The sequence below is a fragment of the Falco peregrinus genome, chromosome 8, assembly GCF_023634155.1.
Source record: "Falco peregrinus isolate bFalPer1 chromosome 8, bFalPer1.pri, whole genome shotgun sequence".
NCBI lineage: Eukaryota > Metazoa > Chordata > Aves > Falconiformes > Falconidae > Falco > Falco peregrinus.
The window spans coordinates 25,049,509-25,072,550 of NC_073728.1; the positions used below are offsets into that span (position 1 = coordinate 25,049,509).

At 36.7% G+C, this 23,042-nt stretch overlaps 1 protein-coding gene across 3 annotated transcripts in view; it reads right to left on the minus strand.

Annotated features, from left to right (window-relative positions):
- Positions 1 to 3,256: 3,256 nt before the first annotated feature.
- PSMD14 (proteasome 26S subunit, non-ATPase 14) overlaps positions 3,257 to 23,042 on the minus strand; it is a 48,920-nt gene continuing 29,134 nt past the window's right edge. For all 3 annotated transcript variants that reach the window (XM_055811844.1, XM_055811845.1, XM_027782299.2), the window contains 5 exons: positions 13,048 to 13,155; positions 9,631 to 9,705; positions 7,207 to 7,332; positions 5,890 to 5,952; positions 3,257 to 3,678 (listed from right to left, as the gene is read on the minus strand). In XM_055811844.1, the coding sequence (XP_055667819.1) occupies positions 3,580 to 3,678; positions 5,890 to 5,952; positions 7,207 to 7,332; positions 9,631 to 9,705; positions 13,048 to 13,155 (471 nt within the window). In that variant the 3' untranslated portion in view covers positions 3,257 to 3,579. The remainder of the gene's footprint in view (positions 3,679 to 5,889; positions 5,953 to 7,206; positions 7,333 to 9,630; positions 9,706 to 13,047; positions 13,156 to 23,042) is intronic.

Below are 23,042 nucleotides of genomic sequence, written 5' to 3' on the forward strand. Positions count from 1 at the left end.
GCCCCCCGCCCGGCCCCGGGCTCCCGGCCGCCCGCTGCCTTCCCCCGCGGCCCCGGTCCCGCGGGCGGCGCCGCCAGGGGACCGCGCGTTTGTCGGGCGCTCGGCACCAGCCGCGCCCGGCCCGGCGGCAGCGCTCGGCCCCGGGGCGGCGACGGGGGAGCCCCCACGGCGGAGCCGCAGCCGCAGCCCCAGCACCCTCTGCCCGCGGGCGGCTCCGCAAGAGCCGCGGCCCCGGCCGAGCCCCGGCGCAGAGCGGCGGCGGCCCGGTGCGCGCTGCCGGCGGGACCAGGCCCGCGCTCCGGGAGGGGAGGGGGCCGGGGGGGCTGCGGCCGCCGGCGGCCCGGGAGCGGGAAGGGACCGGCCGATGGACAGCGGGACCCACCGCGGCGCGAAGACGCGCCCGGGGACGCTCCTGCCGCCCCACCGCTGCCAAGCACCGGCCTCAACTCCCCTTCCCGGGCCGGCTGCTGAGTGCCTAAGAGCCCCGGGTTTCTGCCCGGGGAGAAGCCCTCCTGTCCCACCTTCCCAGCATTTCCCCGAGCAGTTCGGACTTCAGGTGTTTTACAGATCGTGTCTCTTTCCAGGCGACAGCAGCAGCCGGCTTCAAATCCCGCTGATGGCTAAGGCAGCCCGGACCAACACCTACCAAGCCCGAGACTGGCATTGCATAACCCCCTGAAGCCAGGCTGAAACTTTGCAAACTCAAATCCAGAAACGCCTAGAACCAGGGTGACTTGTCAGAAGCGTATTTCAAGGCTCCTAACTCCCATGGCCATGTATTTTGCTGTTGCTTAACCGTGGGCTAGTGCGGTTAGTTGGTGTTTCATAGAAGCCAGCATACACAGGCTCCCTGCAAAGAAATTATTGTAGCAAAATAACCAATAAAGCAAAAAAGCAAGCACTTCATGGTTACACTCGCAGTCGGGTGGCACAGCGCACACAACTTTCCATACTACACCTTCTCCTTTCAGTGCTCAGGAAATAGTTTTGTTAGTATCGGTTCTAACTAATGTTTCCGACGCTCATTTCACGAGCGTGCTCGCCCTTACCTTTCTGTTCATTTCAAGCAGGGAAAGGGAATGGACTTATATAGGCAGGAGATGGGTTGAAATGCAGATAAACCCTGGGAAACGTTGCCCTGAATTACAGAGCTACACCCATATAGATGCAGAACTGCAATGAATTCAGTGGTACGCTGCCAATCACATGGAAGTGCTAATATATGCCAAAAATCTTCAGCGCACAACTCCTAAACTGGTATAATAGGGGGATATGCAATGGCAGGTGGTGTTACAGAATCGTTATAGAAAGGAGAGAGGTTTGCTAATACAATATGCCCGTCCTTCATGCTGACAGGTGACGAGGGGTCAAGCTGCTAATGAAGGTCTGCTCCATTGCGGCTGGAGGCTCAGAAGGTGGCTGCTTGAAAACCTCTTTCTTTCTCCAAGATGGTACAGGGGCTGCTGTTTTTCAGGTTACTGCATGCACACATTCTTCCAAATCCTCTGTGTAGCTCCTAAAGCACTGGACAAAAAAGAGGAAAGATGCCCTGAACGGCAGCCTTTTGATTATTCATGAAACATCTTAGTAAATGGAAAATTGTGCCTCCAAGTCAAACCGAGGAGTGGAGAGAAAGCAGGGTACCACAGCACAAGCTCATACTAAAGGAGATCTGCATCTCCAGCAGATTCCCTTCAGCTGCCCTCTGCAAGATGCGCATTTGTCAAAATTGATTTAGAATATGCAGGACTCACTGGTTTGTCTCCCTGTTTATCCCGGCCTTTCAGGCATGTATACACTGCAGCATTGCAATAGCTTCTCTCCTGTTCTGCAATGCCATGTTACCCACGACCTGCCAAACTATGCCTCCCTCGTGGTGTTCCACGTGTGTGTGGGAGTAGATAGCGGCAGGGATGCAGAGCCCTGCTGGCAGACGAGCCCCAGGGCAGGTTCCCCTCTGCGCTCCTGCCCCATCTCACCTGGGGGTGCACACGGACACCAGCGAGGGTGGCCGGAATGCAGCCTTCCTCAACCACACACAGGTTTTCAGTGCCAATCGCCAGAAAGCACTTCCATTTAACTATGCGCAGGCAAATGTGGTTTGGTATGTCTCCATTTTCCCAGTATGATATTCTACTGCCTACTGTGGGGGCAGAGGGAAGGCCATAAGGAGGGCAGCTGCAAAAATCTGCATGCTTCCCTCTGAAGTAAGTGCTTGCTAAATATACTTTGAAAAAGAGTTATTCTAAAATAGTAAATTAAAAAGCCTAAATAAGAAATTCCCAACAAAAGAAAAACCTTTGAATGGTAATGAATAAGTAAACAGAAAATTACTGGGCACAAAGTGGAAAATAAGACAATTTTATGGGCTATTTCTTCACTAAGCAAGTAAGAAATAAAATAAATCTAAAAAATAATCTTCAGCAAAAAAAGATGGTGTCTAGTTTAAAATATTTGCCAGCCACAATTGTTGCCATTTAAAAAAATAAAAAACAGTAAACAAAATATTGTGACACAGAATGAGAACATTTCTGCCCAGACAAAAGAATCAAATCAGCCTAAGTACCATCCAATACTTAAAAACCAATCAAACAAAAAATTGCAACCAGCCCCCTGCTCAAAACCCAAAGTCACTCCCCAAACCCAGTTATTTGGTTTTGCCTGCTTAAAACCAAGCAGCCAACCCCCCTTGCCCTCCTGTGAGTGTTTCCCTCTCTAGTCAGTGGAAACAGTTTTAAACGTCATATTCCAGTTGGGACTCTTTCCATGTATTTATATATATGGACATCTCGTGTACGTTCTCCTTCGCAGGAGGGAGGGTTCATATAACCTAGAACAGCCTCTGTCACTTTAACGCTTATTCTCAGAATAGTGCTATTTATGACACCACTTGTGTGAGTTGTGTGATTCAGTTATCAGCATAACTGAATTCATTTTCTTAAGGTCAATTGTCTTCTGTGGATATTAGGGTCTGAATAGTATTGAAAGAGAGCTGGCAGAGGAATTTTCAGCGTTTTGTTTTTTGTGCACCCTCAGAACTCAGCGCTACTACAATTTCTTATTTTATTTTTCATTTTTAATCTCAGTGAGAGTATCTGATAACCAATGGGAGCCATATTTCATTAGTTTTCGCTGTCCTAGCAATTAATATCTCAGTAGTTTTACAGTGGCTAGAAATAAACCTTTACCAGCACTCTTCCTGCACTGTTAATTCCCACCGTCCTTTCTCAAAAAAGACCTTCCAGAACTTAAGACATGTTTGTAAATGTATTTTTATTATGTTGCAACAATCAAAATATATATGTACTACTGATTTTTCCCCCAAATATTAAATGACAGTGTAATACATTTTTGCCCACATTGTGTTCTTGAATGCTTTGGAATCTGTAAAGACCCTGACATAAAGAAACTGAAGCAACTGCACAATTAGAGACTGAAAGGTGTTATAGTGCTGCACTTACACTGCAAATGAAGTCAGATGTCTCTGCTTAATCAAATATAGCCTCAACAGTCTCCGTATTGTGAGTATTAGAAACAATAAACAAATATACACAGAAAGCATCACAAACAGTAAATTGGTTATTTAAATACAACTGTATCCAACATAGCAGCTAAACACTGGACAATGTTTGAGGTCATCAGCACATCCACATGCTCTTCTAAATGACGTTTAGGGTCCTGAAATACAAAGGATGCCATGAGAGAAACACCTGAAACACCTCTCTGAAGGATTTAATTCATTTCTGATCTATTTAAGATGACTACAAGTTAAGGAACACAGGCCAGTAATGCTCCTAAATTTTCCATTCTAGCAAGACCTAGCAAATGAGAGAATTTTCATGAATAAGATTTTATGCTTTTTATTTTTATTGTATTTATCACTCAGTTAAGTTAAGGATAGGTTTAGGAAGTAAATTTCTGTCCAGCATCTGAACAGTAACCATGACAGCTGTGAGTTTTAAGGACAACACACAATATGTGGAATTTACTATACATCTCACTAAGGCCAATATTTTAATGTTGGTTTTGGTACATTTCAATTTGTTTTCAGATCTTTGTACAAATGTGTGTTCTAATCCTGTAAAGACTCAAGCATAATCTAAACGTCTTTGAATAGTTGTGTTGACTGCAAGAAAATTAGCATAGTTATACCCATTAAAAAAATGAAAAGAAAAAAAATGCACAATGCTGTGTTCGAATGTTCTGAAAAACTCAGTGTTCTGAAAATACACATCCCCACACACTATTACTCAATTAATATGAGCATTTGCATAGAACGATAAGATTATTTCTGGTTGAAAACCATACTTATGCACTTCTTCAGTTTCAGAATTGAGATTAACTAGTTAAACTCCAAATACTGCAAAATTACCAGGCACATTTAAAACACACCTCTAAACTTTACTGTAGTAGTATTATAGCAGCCTTGTGTGTAAAGAAATAAAAATAAGGAAGACAACAATGTCTGGGAATTTTAACTTCTTAAAAAAAGAATTAGTCAAGATCTAATGAACCCATCTAAATTTACCTAAAATTGTAATAGAAAATCTGTGAGCTGTCCTTAAAGAACTCATTTTCAAAGATCATATAGTTCTCCAATATCCTCATCTGTTCCTAGCAAATTATGCAACCTAATAATGTAACATCCCTGTTGTAAGCTAAGCAGCTGTTTGTTTACAAAGCTTTTAATGTAAGTTGCATGCAAAATCCACATGGAAATTAACTGAACCATTTTGTAATTTTAAAGGAAACTTAATATTTTTATCAGGAAAAATAGGTTTGTTTTTTTCTTTAAGAACTGTATCAAAATAGATTTTTTTTATGTATACGTAATGATTTAAACAACTAGTAAAGCTCAAGTTCTGTTTGAGATGACATCAATAACCCTTAAAATACAACCCTACTTACACATTTTATTTCATATATATATTTATGTATGTGTAGGTGTGCATAAAGTCCATTGTTCTGAATGCTACAGAAACACCCGAGTGACTGAACAATAGTGCAGATGTGTTGTGACATAGCTGCTAGAAACTGACACATAAAAGCAATCCAGAATCCTTTGAATTCTTCTACTGCTACTAGCCATACAGTAAATACTGGTTCCTTAAGGACACAATGGACATTTTTAAAGCTGTTTCTTGTTCCCATTGCCCTTCTTGAATTTGAGCACAACCTCTTACAAACTTGCTTTGCTCTCTTCTCACTCACCAAAGCCCATTTCCTCAACCTTTATGTTCAGATCAAACACAGAAATAGTTTTTTGTGGAATCTTCAATAAAGACATCATATCCTGAACATTGCAAAGGAGTGGATGTTTTCAGTTTCAGCGATGGTCCTAAACTGTCTTCCTTCAACAGCAATACAAAGCAATGCAGCTTACTTGGATACGTGTGTATTGGAGGGTAAGCATTGCCAGTGTGTTCATGAACTGAGGATAGGGGTGAGCTGGCTCTTTAGCCATTGTATAAAGAACACTCCTACCTTTTTTCAAGTATTAATGTTCTTTAAAACTCTCCACAGTTTTGGCCTCTCTGACACAGCCTTGGATATCTTTATGCCTCTTCTTGAAAGCAGTTAAAAACAACAACAACACCCAAACAAACAAACAAAAGAACCTGAAAAAGGGAAAACTACGAAATCTTAACACTGCTCCTCAGCATGTAATACAAACATATGTGTAACACGACTTGCAGATATTCTGCTGATTACCTATAGTCAAAAGCCTTGTTCCTTACACAACAATCTTCAACAAAAATAAATTCACTATTGAAGTGTTGAGAATCTCTTGCAGATAGAACTAAAATCACCTACGCACATGTAAAAAAATTAATATTTAGAATGAACGAAGCATATAATTCCACCTCACTCTAATTCATCACACCTCACCTGCTTGCCAACATTTTTTATTGCCAGCTGTTCAGGTGTCATCTTATCTTCTTCTTCAACAGCCTGTGAAAGAAACACAGAAAAGGTCAGTGTTTCAGATTTCATTTACTTTTTCCCCAAGCCACAAGATTCTCAAAATAAAATTCTCTTTATAAAAAAAAAAAAAAATCAAACAGCAACACATTTCAGAAAGTCAAAAGGAAAGGTACTTCAGCTTTTCAGCCGACGTGGTTTTAATTACTAAGTGTTCGTGCAGAAGATCAAGGCAAATACTCATGAATGGTTTTATTTTCTTATATTCACAAAACTGTTTTTAAGCAAAAATCTTAATTGAGCGGTATCAATAAAGATAGTTGAAGACAGCTGAAATAGTAAAGCAGAACCAAAAATAACATTACCTACACTGTTTCAACTGCTGGAGATTTCATCTCAAATTTTTATACTGTTTAAAGTCACTTATATTAATACATTTTAATAATCTTCTGTTGCCTTCAAACACAGTGTTTTATAAAGTAAATCCGCTAACTTAACTAGAGAAGGCAATACTGAATTTTGTTTTTAAGGACTTTAAGAAGTTAAAAAAATAGCACTCATCAAGTATGACTGACATACTTACTACTCACAATGCCTGTTGAGATCTAGTATTTATAAAAAATATTTCTAAGTTTAAGTGCCAGTATTAAAACTGTACAAATAACTTTGATTCTTCTTTCTTACAACACCGATAATAATTTATCTTAAAAGATCACTGAATTGGGCTCTAGAATGCATTCCAAATATTATCTAGCTACTGGAACAATACAGGTAAATAACGTTTTTTCTACTATACTGGTTAAGTAGTCCTTAACTGAAGGAATGAATAATACAATTAACTACGTATTTTGATCTACAGGAATCTTCTATTCTCTTCACGAAGTAAAAATACAAAATTGATGTGATTACTTGCATTTCAAAGCAAAACAACTAATTCAATGCTTTGCCAGACCAAGGTAAAAGTCATGTGGCAAAACCTGAAGACTAACAGGGAACTTTACATAGAAATGATATATAGTTGAGTCTCCACAAGGCCATCAGAGCCACACTTGTGTCTAATTTAACCAAATTCCAAGAAACTCTTCGCTGAAAACAGATTATACAAATCAAATAACCACCCAGGTCCAAAAGAGCTCCTGCAACAATTGTTCTGTTCTTATAGTCTAGGCCTTTACAAGCCATCCTGAATAAAGCTTGTGATAATTAACTTCTTACTTCTGAAATTAAGTAATGGATTTCTTCACTTTATAAACACAGCTACATATCATTACGGAATATAAATACCTTGTTATAATTCTTAGCTAATTCTAACATCTCCTTCACTACTGTTTCATTGAGTTTGCAATGTTCACTGTAGTCCTGCAGTGTCAAACCTTCCATCCAACTCTTCTTATGCAAATTTAGCAACATCTGCAAAACAAAACCTCTTTAGAGCATTTATTGTACAATATATTCATAATACTATGAAGATATCTTTGACATAAAAACAATATAGAATAGCAAGAATGTAATAAAAAAATATTGATCTTAATGATGCTTAAATACAGAAAATACAATAATTGACTATTTTGCTAAAGCAGACCACAGACTTTGCATAACTTTTTAAAGGTCAAACTTCTTGAACCCTAAATATGAAAATGAGGCATGTAAATCAGGGTCATATTTACTTTGACAGGAATATTTAGATTTTTCTTCTGTAATTTTTTCTTTTTGGTGTGGGTTAAGAATGCACAATTGCACTGTAAAGAGAGCTAACAGAAAGGTGAATATTTTAGTTGTCAAGTAAGGAATGGTTGAAGCTTCTGGTCTCTGAAGAAGCTGAAAAATATTTTAATGCTTGGATTTAATGTATGAAGTAGTTACTTAGGCTTCACTGACTACCCTAAACTGTATGCAAGCAGCTGCCGCAGTTGCGATGAAGTGAACTTCAAAAGCAACCAAAGCATGACTTGTGTGGTTGTCCTTGTACAAAGTAAACAGCCCTAAAAACAACGTGATAAAGTGATGCAGAGTTTTGATGGTGATAAACGTGGGGAGTATTAGAAATATCTGAAGTGTTCTTACTTGACACTCTGATGCAATTTTTGAGAGTGAAGGAATAGCTATGAAGACAATTTCCTGATTCTCATGAATAAAGAAAGTATAATTTGTGGATCTTCTGCACACTTGAGGGCCCTTTCAGCAAACAGTTTGAGCTTGCCTTCAATTTGCAAACATTCACTACAGACATCTTTGAGAACCCAGAATTGCTATCACCTGAGGAAAAGTGCCCATTTCATCCCATGCACAGCTTCCAAAGAAACCTGGCTTTGGAACACACAAACCGAGTTGAAAGTTTGTGTCATAATTTGTATTAACAAGATCTTAGTTACTGACAGAAGGAGTTGTAGGCAAACTGCATATGGACATTTTAGCTAGGCTATCTGGATTGTAAAATTACAGTTTGGTGTGATGGGCTCCTCATCTAATACATGAAGCACATACTGTTGTTAGTACAGATGGAGATAACAGATCACCACCACCATGAAGGGGGTTTGAGATACATATGAACCTGCCTTATGAAAGATGTGTGGAGATAGCTGCTGCCTCACAGATGAAAGTTTCCTTAAATTGGTCAAGATTATTCTCCTACTTGCAAAGGCAGTAACATACATATGTAAAACAGTTAAAGAAAATACATACTTGGACCTTCTGAAAAGACTACATTGACCACACTGTTATATTTGAATGGGAACAATAACCTCTGGAGGCTTCACAGACATGTCCTGAGAGAGGTGCTTTATGCTGAATTAGTTACTTTTCTCAGTAACAGTGAAGCCTTGAAAGTCTGATATCATCCTAAAAAGGGTTATGCATTTCACAAATTCTTTTCAATTCCCTGATTTGCATGTACATTCTTCCATTATTCAAAACTGTTCTTTTTAATTGCTTCTTCTAGCCCTCTAGAAGTCAAAATTACCATTTCATCATAAACTTCAACTCTGAGATCAATTTATAATCCTAACAAGGCCATGAACATACAGAGGTAAACTGACAAGACTATGGCTTTTCAAGAATTAACTTCTGTAGGTGATAAATAAGTCTTTTTCTTCTGTTTGTTTTTCCTGGTTGAGACTGTCAAGCTAGAACTCACTTGTAACTGAGGAAGTCTGATACCAAAGAAACTGACAATATTTGAAGTCAGTAACGGAAACAGGATTTTTTTCTGTAAATGCAGGACACTGATATTCAGTGAAGTCCTGGGGAGCTCCATTCATACCAACTGGAAGAACCTTCTGTCAAAGTGATATAGCCGATAAAAACTTGAAATTCCTTGGTTATACAATTCCGTTTTGGAAAATGTGGTCTTCTAGCCTCAGGAATTCCATCTTGAGAAAATCTAGTCTAGGTGTATGTCTTTCAGCTTTATCACTGAAAACTTGAAACTTTGCACAAACCTGCTAAGTGCAGAGAACAGCATGAGGACTTTGCATAAAACATGTGGACAAAAATGTTGTCAAACTATTCATCTGAATATTAGAATGTCGGTTTGGAAGGTTTCACCATCATGAGTACACATCTAAGTACTTTCTGGAAGAGAATCTGTCTACTCCAGGAGAGTTACAACAACTACCGAAATTACCAGCAGTTGAAATGAGAATATTCTCACAAATCTTACATAGTTTGTATAGTGGTTATTTCCCTCTGAACAAAAGCTAAAACAATTACCTTTTGTTCTAGTTCATTCTTCCTGTAGTTGATGGTAATGGAGTAGTAATGTCTGTTTAGCCCATGAATTAGTGCCTGTAAAATTCAGGAAAAATTTTGCATAAAAATCACCCACCACTGAAACGAAGAAATATTAGAAAAGGAGAGTTCATTTAAATACAGCCATCTTAAAACATTACTTAAACAAAAGAAAAACACAAAGAAACAAACACACAGAGACTGTAAGTAAGTATCAATTAAATACACCTGTTGCTGTTTCTCTTTCAGCGTTCATTAACTGACAGTTATACTTTCTATTTCTAAACCACAGATGTTCTCACACAGTCACAACTTTCATGGGAAAAAGTGGTAACTGCCTGCAAACATTTGACCGATACATATGCACAAACATATTTCTCTCAAATCCTTCCTCTCTCAATAGATTTGCTTACCACTTCTATTAAAATATAAGGCTTTTTATGTTATTAAAAAAACCAGTGTTGGCTATTTATTTATTTACAACCACTGCTGCCATTCCCAAGTTCATTCTCTAAGGTACAATACAGACAGCAGCTGAAGCAGCGATTAAACATGTCAGATATTGGTTAGACTATGTGCATCAAAGCAACCTTGGATATTAAGCTAATTTTCTTTTTTAAGTTTAAATGGAAAAAAAAAAAGTATTTCTCATTATAATTGCGCCCTTTGCAAATTTGTCCTTAAACTTCTATGTCACAATCTGATCGACTGAGATTAGGTTGACATCTATATGCGTGCATCTTCTCTTTTGCTCATGTGCATTACATTATTTTTGGTTTACATTTATGACTTAAAGGAGAGTTGGATTAATATTTGAGGGGTGTGTGGGGTTAAGAAAAATTCTATGATAAATTCTCATCACAACTAAAATTGTCTATTTTTCAAGTAAAAGTTTACATATGATGTATACATTTGGAAATGAGATATGATAAATCATATATAAAATATGCAGAATTGCTTGTAAATATTTCCTGTTTTAATCATTCCACCTATTTATGTTTAAATATATTCTTTAAAGCTACACAGAATGAATGTGTATTTGTATCTTATACAACTTAATTCCAAAATTATCTGTATGAAAGCTGAAAATGTTCTCATATATACATTTCAAACAGATTTATTCTGCAAATATACACAAAAATAAAAAACTACTTGAATGGTTACATTTACAAGAACCAGCCATTCAAGATAACCATTAATTGTGCCACATTGTAATTAAAATTGTAGAACACAGGTTTTACCATCAATAAAGTAATTTATGGTTGAAACTATTAGCAATAAGTAGCTTCCACTGCCATTTTCTTACCCCACTCAAAATGACTGCAGATCAGGTTGTGGGGTTTGTGTTTAAAGTTGCAGATATTTAGGGAGTTTTCTAAAGCTCCTAAAATTTGACAAATATCTTTGCCTTCCCCCACTATCCTCTCTCTTTCCTTTCCCCTTCCAAAGCCACTCTTTAAAAGAGCAGACAAATCTAAAAGGTAAACAACCATTTCACTTCAAACCTGAACAGTAATTGCAATTTAGCCACTGCAACAGGTTAAATTGAAACCCATAAAACAATTTAAAAGCAAAACTTGTTCTCTGTGCATTTTGTTCCCACAAGCTTTACAAATTAGATGCACAAAGAGCAAATAAAAAAAAGCTGTTGATAAGGGAGCACAAGAAAAATCACCAAAAAAGGAATGAAGTCAAGCCACATACTACTATTATTCCTGAGATTTTAAGGAATGTCTTAAAGTTCTGCTTCTAGCCCAGCTGAAACCAATTATTAAGTTTGTTGCTAGCCTCAACTGGGTCAGAATTTTATTCACAAGCTTAGAATAAAAGCAAAACAATGCTGCAAGAGCCCTTTCAGTTTTAAGAACAGAGCATAATTTTAAACTATGATTTTTAGCTTAACAGCGACATTTGCAACAACTCACTGCCAGCTTGCAAAAAACTAACACAAACAAAAAATACCCACTCTAACATCAGAAACCCAAACCTCCCATGGCCAAAACATGCCATGCTGTAGACCGTGATCTTAAAATAATGAAGTTGAACAATACTACAGAGGTTTACAAGGGAGGTCATTACAAATAGTCCAGAAAAGCTCTGTTAGAAAAGCCCTGAAACATGCAAGTATTGGCTTGCCTATATATCCAATCAAGAGTATTAGCTGCTTATTTCATATTCCCTTGTTACAGCCTCCAGTTTTTACTGATTCAAAAAATCAAAAGTAAACCACAACAACCTCCTGAAGCAGACCCTCTTTAATTGCCAGATTTCTTTGGCTAGCATTTTTATCACTAGTAAAGGGTTTCAATGCATTAGTAATAAAAAACAACTGATCTTTTGAAAGATAGGGGTAGGGTGATCCAGTGACTCGCAAAGGACAGCTCTCTTACAGCAGAAGTTTAGCCCTTATTTCAGTTCTACTATGACTAGCATACAGTCTTTTTCTTGGATGTTTATCTAGAAAATACTACTTTTATTGTTCAAGAAATGGATCAAAAGAGCAGGAATCAGGCTTCACAGTTTCAAGTACACATGCCTTTTAGAATACATAGTAAGGGAAAAAAGTTTTCTGGAGAGAAAAAGGAAAAAACATTGAGGCAGAAGAATGACACAGATAAAAGCACTAATTACTCCAGAGGATACTTGTTTCAGGACAGAAGCTGTTTCTCAAAATAAAGGTTTGCTTCATCAAAGACCAACATTTTTGCTTTACTAGCACAAGTCAGCTTCAGAGATCAAACTGAACCCTTTGTTTCACAAATGCTTGCACAGAAATGTAAGACAACATACTCAAAAGAAACATTACAGTTGAAGCCAATGAAACATTTATCCATCGACTTTCCTACTCCACCATTTTATTCAGCAAATTACAGCATTATATAAAAATCAGAGATCAGTTATTTGAGACAGAATACAAGGTTAAATCTAGATTACATATTAAGCAAGAACTCACATAAGCATATAGTAGAAAGTCAAGATTATTAATAAAGATGGAACTTTTTCCATAATTTGCTTCAAAACAATTTATCTTTAGGAAAGGAGATATGTTAATAAGCAGCGTTTTTTTAATTGCAGTACTGATAACAGTACCTATCTTGCATCACATACTATGCCATCAATTGTCACTTTAAGTTTGTATTTCCATAAATCTGTACTTTAACCTTTGCGGTATATATTATACATGCATTCACACTTAGGTAGCTAATTTAGGGCTCAGTTTTAAACCCTTCACATATCTAACTCATTGATGAATCACATCAATTATAAATGCATACAGAAGCATGCTACAGAGAGAACAATAAACAATTTGTAGCTTACTGTGTTTAGGTACCTTTCCCAAAATTGCAATTGGGGATTGCAAAACCTTGCCATTTACAGGACTATCAACACTGGGTTTACCTGGATAGACGGCTTGTTTAAGTGACCCAGATTTGAAGTTGTTTGTCTTGGTTCGTGTCCCAAGACCATCATATTAGCATTGATCAATCTGAAGGCATCAATAACAACCTGTAAAAACAAGATGTCAAGTCAATTCTTTTTAGAAAATGCAACTAATACCACCAAGCAACAGCGGACAAGGCACAATCAAGTCTCATCTGGTTTTGGCCTTTATCCAGAAAATCATTTAATTATAATATTAATAAAAAAAAGCCTCCTGCTGGCTATGCTATCAGCTCACTACACTACCTTGTATTGTAAGGTGACACCAATTACTACCTTTTCTATGGAGCTCTAAGTTTTATATACATGATATCATCATATAACATTTTTTATGTACACTTACCCTCAGCTTCAAAGGTATGCATATGTTTGTCACCTAAATCTTATCCCATCAAAATGAATGACAGAGAGAGACTAAAACTGAAAGTGAGCACAAGCTAAGGGACCAAGACTAAAGCCCAGTCCTGTCACATCAATTATACTACCACAATACTTGAAATGACAACAAAATTATAGCCAGCAAGGAACTTGCCCCATGTATTCCCTTCTAGTCAGATGCTTTTTGCTTCTTGTGACTACGAAAGGGTCTATAAACTGTCTGATGGATTAAAAAGTCCTTGTCAGTGTCACGCTCAAGAGTAAAAAATAGAGTAAAAGAAAACCAAGGTCATTTATGATTTAAAGGTACACGGTAGGTAGTATTCAGTGCTATTTCATTGCAAATAAAGTAAAAGAGTCACCGATTTTTAGTCTTTCCTGTGCTAAATTTCTCTACGAAAATGTTTGGAAATAAGATTTCACGACCTCATACAAACCTGTGTCGTCCCGTCCCGTTCCCCCCCCCCCCATCCAACACCTATATGAGGTGAAGCAGAATGGAGAACATACCAACACCACGCTCAAACTCACTCTTACTAGGTACTCACCATTACAGAGTCATAACTGCAAGACAAGATTTCTCGATTAGGCCCCAGTCTTTTACTTGGACCAGTGGACATACAGCCCGTGCATCCACAGAAGCAGAGCCAGGCATACTTTGCAGGCAGCTTGTCTGCATATGTTTGAAGTTATTCTATTTTATTAAACTAAATGGTTTAAATGTCCTTTTAACAGCTTTTCTAGTAATTTTTATTCTCTTCCTCTCCACACTACGGATTGCACAACAACAAATGCATTTATATGGCTTGTTTGGTATTTTGAGGAATCAGATCCGAACCAAATCTTTTATGTTGAACAACCAAGGAATCAACCACTGTCACAGAAAGGCTGAAGAGAAAGCAACATCCCAGTCTCCCACCTCGTTCTAGCATTTTCCTCTCCATTTACACAAATAATTAAATATATATGCAATTTCTTAGGAGTACAATATGAACATAGTGGTCATTCCTGTGGACATAAAATTAACTGGAAAGTACTTATAACAAAAAAAAAACCAAGCCAAGTGTAAACTGAAAAAGCCTAGTAACTTATCACCTGTTGTATTTACTATTGAGACCCAACTATTTCAGTCGTGTTGAGTGACTCTGTGCCACTACGGGCCATTACCTGGACTCTCGGTTGACTGGCCAGACCCATCTACATAAGTTATGTCTTAAAACTGCGTGCAGAAAATGTTAAAAACCCCACTTCTTTATTAAAAATGCTAGGTTGTGACTCAAAGTGAGTTAGTTAACAGTGACAATTTTTTCTGAACAATAATAGGAACAAAACACAATTCAGACTTAATATGCAGAAACATGCCATCTGATACTAATGCTATAAAAAAAGGAACTGCATGTAAAAAACCTTAATTCTGAAAAAGATCGGGAATAGTTTGCATATATCCATACATTCTTTGTGGTAACATACAAAATTACTGTATTTTTTTCCTTTTTTATCACTATCAGATTTCTCCCCATCTCAAAACACTTGTGACAAGTTTTTTTATGTATCTCTCTGCATTCCATTTTAACCAGATGCTCTGATTTATGAACACCTGGAAATGCCTGACCATAACAAACAGGCAGTATAAATTAAAAAGTCAAGCAAAGCAAAAGAATTAGACAGCACAGGCTCTCCAGATACTAGCTAGGTAAGGAGAAAAAAAATCCCAAGCAAATACAAATTTATCCGGAGGAGCAAGAAACATGAACTTGGCAGTAACTATAATCACAAGGAGCTGCTTTATAACGAACAGCCATGCTTCCAGATTCAAGTTTAAGTCAGAACTTTGCTATACAATGTTGAGCTTATCCAAATACAAATGGCAGTCCAGCATGTATTTGTTTTAGGACTTGAGTAATGTAAAATAAGAAGAAAACCCACAATAAAAAAACAATTAAACTTGGTTTTGATAATAAATTCAACATTTCAGTTGGTATTCTCAAGGTTATGTTTGGATAAATTTCACATTAAAATTTATCCATTGAGAACTAGCTGCTAAAATATTTCTGAGTGATACTGAGTATTACTCTACCATCTTAATTCTGACCAGAAGTTAATTTTCTTTACGTTTCAGGATTTCCTTCACTTTACCTGTGCAGGAAAGGAATGTCTTCTCTATCTGTTCTCCTGAAGGAATGAAATGCAAGTATTTCCTAAATGGAACAAATACCAATCTAATAGAAAGTGGTATGAAATATTAAGTTCACAAATATTATGCTTTTAAAAGGAATAAAATTGCAATTTCTACAATCTCAGAGAGGTACAAAAAGTATGCGTGTGCATATTTCTCATCTCAGTTGCACTGTGACGACGAATGGTAACTAAATACTTTAACTACACTAAGATTAAAGGAATTTACTGCCATCACTATAGCAACCATCTTAAAGAAACTAACATACTCAACAACCTGGAGGCTAAATTTAGATCTAATACGCAATAAAAACATAAATACAACAATAAATCCTACATATTCATTTCTATGAAATATAATTGCTTTTTTCACACCGAGCACAAATCAGTCCCTCCTTTAGAGGATTATATCAAAATAAATAGACTCATTAATGTCCAGTGTACTAATGAGCAATGGGTGAAGTAGGTGTTAATTATGCCACAGTAAGATTCAATAAAAAGCCCTGGTGAGCACTTGGAGGTGTGTACAAGCTGAAGTCTCCTCTCTACATTTGTGTATTTTGAAGTACAGCATGATGCAATCAGATGACAGCAACATGGTCACCCCGTATTCTATGACAGAAACTTTAGACACAGCATTTTGAACAAAGAACCTCTAAAGATTAATTAAAAGCAGCACAAAACCCCACACTCAGTTACTTAGATTTTTGTTGTAAGCATTCAGTATTTCTCATCCCAGAATTTTAAGCTTTCATTGTACTTAAATTACCTAATGCAGTATGCACTGGTTTAGCAAAAACTAGTTTCCAAGCTTCCTGCTAAATTCTCTTTCTGTAAAGACATAAAAAAGTTAAAACAGAAGTCGATGCATTGGCCTATTTTCCAGAAATACAAAGGCAGAATATTTTTTTTGACTGCACTTCCATAGTGCAACTCTTTAACCACTCTGACCATTTAATTTTTCCCAGTATAAGTGTCTTCAGACTTCTCAGAGGTCATTTCAACAGCAGACAGCTTATAACAAAACCATTAGCAGTTTGGCTAGCTTAAGGAAACCTCTTACTTTCCTTTTTTGTTTATTATCACTGCATGAATCTGCAGCATATGAGAGTTTATAATTTCTCAGGCTTGTTAAATTCATGTTAAAGGTCTGTTTTCTTGTTGAATAAATTTTGTTCATATAATGCTGCCTATTTCATATACTGAGTCTTTAATAGCACCTTTGGTCTATGCGCAACTCACAGATCAAAACAGAGGACTAAAATAGGGGTTGATGATGCTATTTACATGTGTGATTCCTGCTGTCTTCTTGTTAGTAGCTTTAATATAATAGAAGACCTTGTCTGTTTTGTAATTAACACATCTTTACTGGAGAGATATTTGGAAGTGATTGCTGTGAATATACTGGTTAGTAAAATAAACACAATCACACACCACTTTCTGTTATCAGACAAATTTGTGAATTGTACACATTATACTCCAGATCAACAAACTGTGATATAACAGCCAAGTAGAAGACACATTTATATAACCCTTTATTTTTCTGAAAATATGTATTCAATCTGACCTTGCAAATATAATTAGCTTGTGGGATGTGTGGATTTCAGTACCATGGATGCTTTACTAATTGCAGCTCTTGGAAATAGATACTAAATATTTGGAAGCTGCCAATACAAAATAAAAACTGCATCTTTTTGTACATCTGTCTTAGCTTCAAAAAGCATAATAATCTTAAAAACAATAACTATACAGCATTTTTAAAGCATTTTCCTGGGGTCAACAACCCACAGTTGAGCCTGCATAATGTATCTCTAGAAACAAAATTTACAATTATCTTCAGTGTGCTTAATACATTTGAGAAAAGCTATAATTAATATGATTCATAGTAATTCACAATCTGAGAGAAGCACTGGACTCCTCAATTGCTAACTACATAAAAATCGGGCCTTTCATAATCTGCATAGTTAGTAAAAATAATGGCTTGATGAAAATGTAGGATCCTTAGTAGCCAGACTTATTTTAGCTTCTTCTGAGAGTGTGAATGCCATTGTATCTTTTACCACTTTTTCTAACACAATCTTTGTAACTCTGTGGGTATTTTTTACAAAAACATCAACAAAAAAATTAAGAGAATGTCCAGGATACTTTACACACTTTATTCTTAAATCCTTCCAATATTAAATCTATAAGCAATACTGAAAGAAACAGTTCTGTTTTGCAAAACCCACTATATTTTAATGGTAAACTTCAGTTAGAAATAACTCAGCCTTTTTTGTTTAAATTAAAAACATTTGTAACATCAATATTTTTTCCAGTGAAGAATCTATGGCATACGGTGACTACCTTTAAAAATGTATTGTGTCCTTGGAATTCAAATAGTGATGTATTGTTTATGCCATATGTTTATGAACAAACATACCAGTGCTTAAAGACAACTCTGTGAAGGATATAATGTGGTTATGCCAGGTGTGGAAAAAGAAGTAATGTCCCATCTAAAATCTCTTTTATCACCTGCAACTGACCTGTTATCAACTGCTTAGTTTGTTTCTAGATGCTTTAAAAATGAAATGGAACATGTGACCCAAGAAGTGCAGCTCAGGTTTATGACCATTTCGTTATTTATGCTGCCATGCACGGTTAGACAACTACAAGTGAAGAACATCTTCTGTCCCCTGCAAGCCCACAACATAAAAAATTCAAAGAAATCTTACTTTTTATGCCATTTCCAATGAAAAGCACTAAGAACTGAAACTGACTCATGCCAAATGCATATCACTGAATTGCCGTGATTGTGAGTTTGAAGTTTGCAACATGGAAATTATTTATAAAATGTCAATTTTAGCTCTAGAAAATATATTCCTAGGAGTATGTGCATTTTCCTTCTCTATCCTTAGAGAATTGCTTACTTGCGGTCAAATCCACAGTACAACTTGAATATCCATACTGGGAGGGGAGAGAACTACAGCATAATACATTTATTTTGACAAGTGAGGGCACGCATCCATAACTCCCAAATAGCAAACCCACAAGTTTTAAAGCTATATGCCTTAATGAAGATAAATGGACTATTCTACATCTACCATGGAAAAAAGGAAATTAAACATTTAATACTTTTCAACAAAAAGTCTTTTTGGAACTTTTGTTATTTAAGGGAAGGGCATGAACTGAAGTAACCTATGTAAATGGTTTAGTACATAAACATACATCACTTAAATCAGCGCAAGTTCAAAAGACGTTGCATAACAAATTTGAGAAGCCAGCATTAACAGATTTGTCATCCCATTTAAAAAAAAGTAAAATACACAAATTATGTTATTCTGAATATATGCAACTACTCTAAAAAATGCTGGGTTTTAAACAAAACAGTGATATACTGGCAATAATAGAACAGTTCAATAAACTGTAGTTTATGTCTAGGTTTAGAAAAACACATCCCGAACTAAAAACACAGAGTAACCTACACGGTAGTGCAGATGCAATAATCTCTTACAAATATGATTCTTCAGGAAAAAGTACATCAATCTTTATTGAATCAACAGTAATCAAGCCCACCACAAACACATCTACTTTCTTATTCTCCAAATCAGGCTTCTATCAAAACTCAGTTCTTGCCCAGATCAAATTAGGGGGTTTTTCGTCTTTGACATGCAGGTTACTGCACCAAACGCTCTGTTCAGTCAATGTTAAGAAATACCACAGTACTGTAAGAGTATCGGAATGTACTAGACATTATACAAAATGTACACAAATGTACCCTTGAATTTCAAACAGAATTACACATTGTGAAGTTATCTCCTGTATTTTAGAATTTTTCCCATTACAATAGAAAAGTGTTAGCAAGGCCAGTTCTAACAATGAAAGTTGTTCCTGGTATAAAAGATCCTGACATAAAATTGTAGGTATCACATGTTTTAAACCACATTTTCTTGTAAAATATTATCTTCCTAACAGTTCACAATGAAAACACCTGTCTCCAAAGCAGCAGTGACAATATAGCCAATTTACTGTTTTGTTTAGTTGTTTTTAATTAATACTTTCAAGCTGTACCCTAATGACAGTTGAATTCACTTGTATCTAGAGAAGATTTATTAAGGTAAAGGTTATTAAGACAAATACATGAAGCAGGGAGGGGGAGCTGGGTATATAAAGAACATCTTGTTAGATAGCTCCAATCTACTTAAAGTTCTCACAAACTTAATTCTTAATGGGGCTAATTTAGATTTCAAATTTCAGGCATTACAGTAGCGTCTCCACACATCTCACTTAAAAGGATTGCTTTTTTTCTGCCTTCTTAAAAAACAGTCACCATCTCCTAAATCCTGTGGTTGATTCAAACAAACAAGCAAAAAGGACAGCTTCAAAGGAAAAATAATACCACTCTGACAAAAGAGTGGAGGTCTGAAAACATGCAATCTTTCAGAAAACTAGTGTAAGACTTATGTTCAGCTCAAGAAAATTTTTGAGGCTAGATGGTAATTCCAACATTCAGAAGGGTAACTGTTAAATCTCTGTCTGCTTTTGGCTTCACTCTTTTAAACTATCACGTAATTACCAAGTCATAAACCCATCCACATCCACATTTGTCTTGATAAGTTGGAAAGATTTGCAATACAAAAACTGTCTCAGAAAAGGAGTTCAGCTGTCTTTCTCCACGTAAGTCACTAGACTCAGTGTATGTATAGAAAATTTAATCTAAATTAGAATGCAGAAGCAGCAGATGAGATCAAAACTATTTGCAAATCACTATTCTCATGATCAGCACTCAACAAAATGCCATCTATTTCTCTGAAGAGTTAAAACCTGAAATCAGGTATTAACAAAACCATATTACTCATATAAATATCTAATTACACACAGGTTGTCACCAAGATTTAGAAGTACCAGCAGGCAAAAAAAAAAAAGAGGAAGAGGAGTGTTTTATGGAAGAGGTCACCAGAACAGGTCATCCAGCAAATGAAAAACAAAGCTCTGTTCAACTATATGATCCATTAATTTTGCAGTATCATATTGTCCTATGCCTACATACATTTTGTCCATTATGAAAAATGGACAAAATCTCATTAGCAAAATAAGAATTAAAAACATGCTGGAATACTACAAAATTACAAAGTATAGTATTTGAGCCACCACACTTTAATGACAGGTGTAGAATGCTTTATCATTCTAAATAGAAATGTGAACATTTAAAAATAACTATTTTTCTTTGTTAACAGCTCAAAAGGACTTTGAGACTTTCACCTTGCTCAGGATGACCTTGGCTTTGGACAGACACAACTCTGCTATATAACTTCAGCAGCAACTCAGCTCAGCTCTCTATTTGTACAAGGAGGATAATACCAGCATCTTTCTCTCTCTCTGTCTCCAGATAATAGCTATTTTAGGACAAATAGTATTTACCCCCAGCCCACCCACCCCCAAACATACAGTATAACTCAGGGGTCCTCAAACTACAGCCCACAGGCCGGATACGGCCCCCCAGGGTCCTCAATCCGTCCCCCGGTATTCACAGAACCCCCCACTGGGGGTTGCGGGGGGGAAACCGAGCAGCCGCAGATGACTGCCTGCCACTGCATCTGTGTGCCGGCCCCCTGTTTAAAAAGTTTGAGGCCGCCTGGTATAACTGCTTCTCTTTGGGACTTCTAAGAACATGATTAAGATTTTTTTCCCCACACTTTAAAAACGAGTAAAAGAACAAATGATAAAGTTCACCACATTTGTTACTTCTTTTAGAATAAAATTCTAAAGATTTCATAAATCGAACACAAGAAAGCAATTTACGACTTCCACTGAAAAGAAACTGCTTGAACAAAATGGTTTTAGACTACAAGCCCTCATTCTGGCTACTCTTTGAAGTATCAAACCTTCCAATTCCAGAAAAGGTTACTTGGACCACAGAACAAAGTTCTTCAATGATGTATGTGGCAGGAGTAATTAAATGAAATGGGGAGCTGCTGACTGTACACAAGAGGAAAAAAATAACCATCAACCAACCGGCAAGAATAATAAAGTATTGGAACAGGAATGCCCATGAGGTTGTTGCATCTCAAGACTCAAGTGGACAAAACCCTAAGCAAGCTGGTCTGAACCCAATGCTGACGCTGTGCTCTGCACACAGTTGAACTAGGCGATCTCCTGAGGCCATTTACAACTGGAATTTTTTTGACTTACCTGGCTACTCGAATGAACATGTTTTTTTCCTCCTTGTACTCTTTGAATCAGATTAAGATAAGGATATAATACCATAGCAAAAACCTCCTTCACGAAGGTGGCGGGATATGGTTTAAGCACAAGATTAGGATGCATATCGTATTTGTTTTTATCTGTCAGGAAGTGATTAACATGCAAAGTAGAATTTATAAAAAGTTATTGCAAAGACAAGTCTTTTTCTCAGCAAACAATGAAAACAAAAGATTTTTGTCATAAACCAACAGATCTTCCTACAAATACTTCTGACAGTGCCATGCTAGGAAGAATTATGATATAACAACATGAAATTTTGCTGTGTGAATGAATAAGAGATTTTGCTACATATCCTACTAAACACCACAGGCACCAACAAACTTCTAAGATGTACAAAATGGACTTCTGACAATTTTGGATATTTTACTGATCCTTATTATATATATCCAATTATTAATCAAGGGAAACCAATGAACTGCCTCAGAAACACCATTTTAAATGGTGAATTTATTATAATAAAAATTTAAAGTTTAGAACAAGTCAAAAAGGAAAACAGCATTTTTTCCTTGATTTAATATATACGAGTGCAACACAGCAAGTTAATGCTTGTGAAGTTAAAGATACTATGTTACAATGGGTTTAGTGTAGTTATCTTTTCCTTAAGAGGTGAGGAACAGCTGCTAAGTTAAGGTCCAAAAAAAATTTTATTTTTAACATTTGGCAAAGGTATACAGTTCTCTGTGCAGCCATTTCAAAATATATGTTGGAAATAAATATGAAATGTCAATATTTAGCTTTATTCCAGATCTTTAATGAAATTACTGCTTCCGTGGACTAGTCTAAATATATATTACAACTCCCATTGCACAGACTGGAAAACTGGAGGGGGTAAAAGAAAGGTTTATTACTAAGTAATAAACTTACAAGATGAAGCAACAACTAGCCAAGTTGCTCCACTGGCCATATTTCAGCATGTTTACTTTGACTTCATTCACAGAAAAGCCAAAACAAAACCTTTTCTCTCTGGGTTCTGATAACATTAACCTTCAGTTAAAATTCACTGATCTGTTGGGGGGTTTGTTTTACAGGCAGCCAGAACATTATGAGCCTAAAAATCGCTATATACGGTACAGAGTCATGAGAAAGCATACGGCATGTGCAAGAATATGTATGTAAAGTAATAAGACCAGTATTTAGAATTACTTGTCCTTCATGTGCCC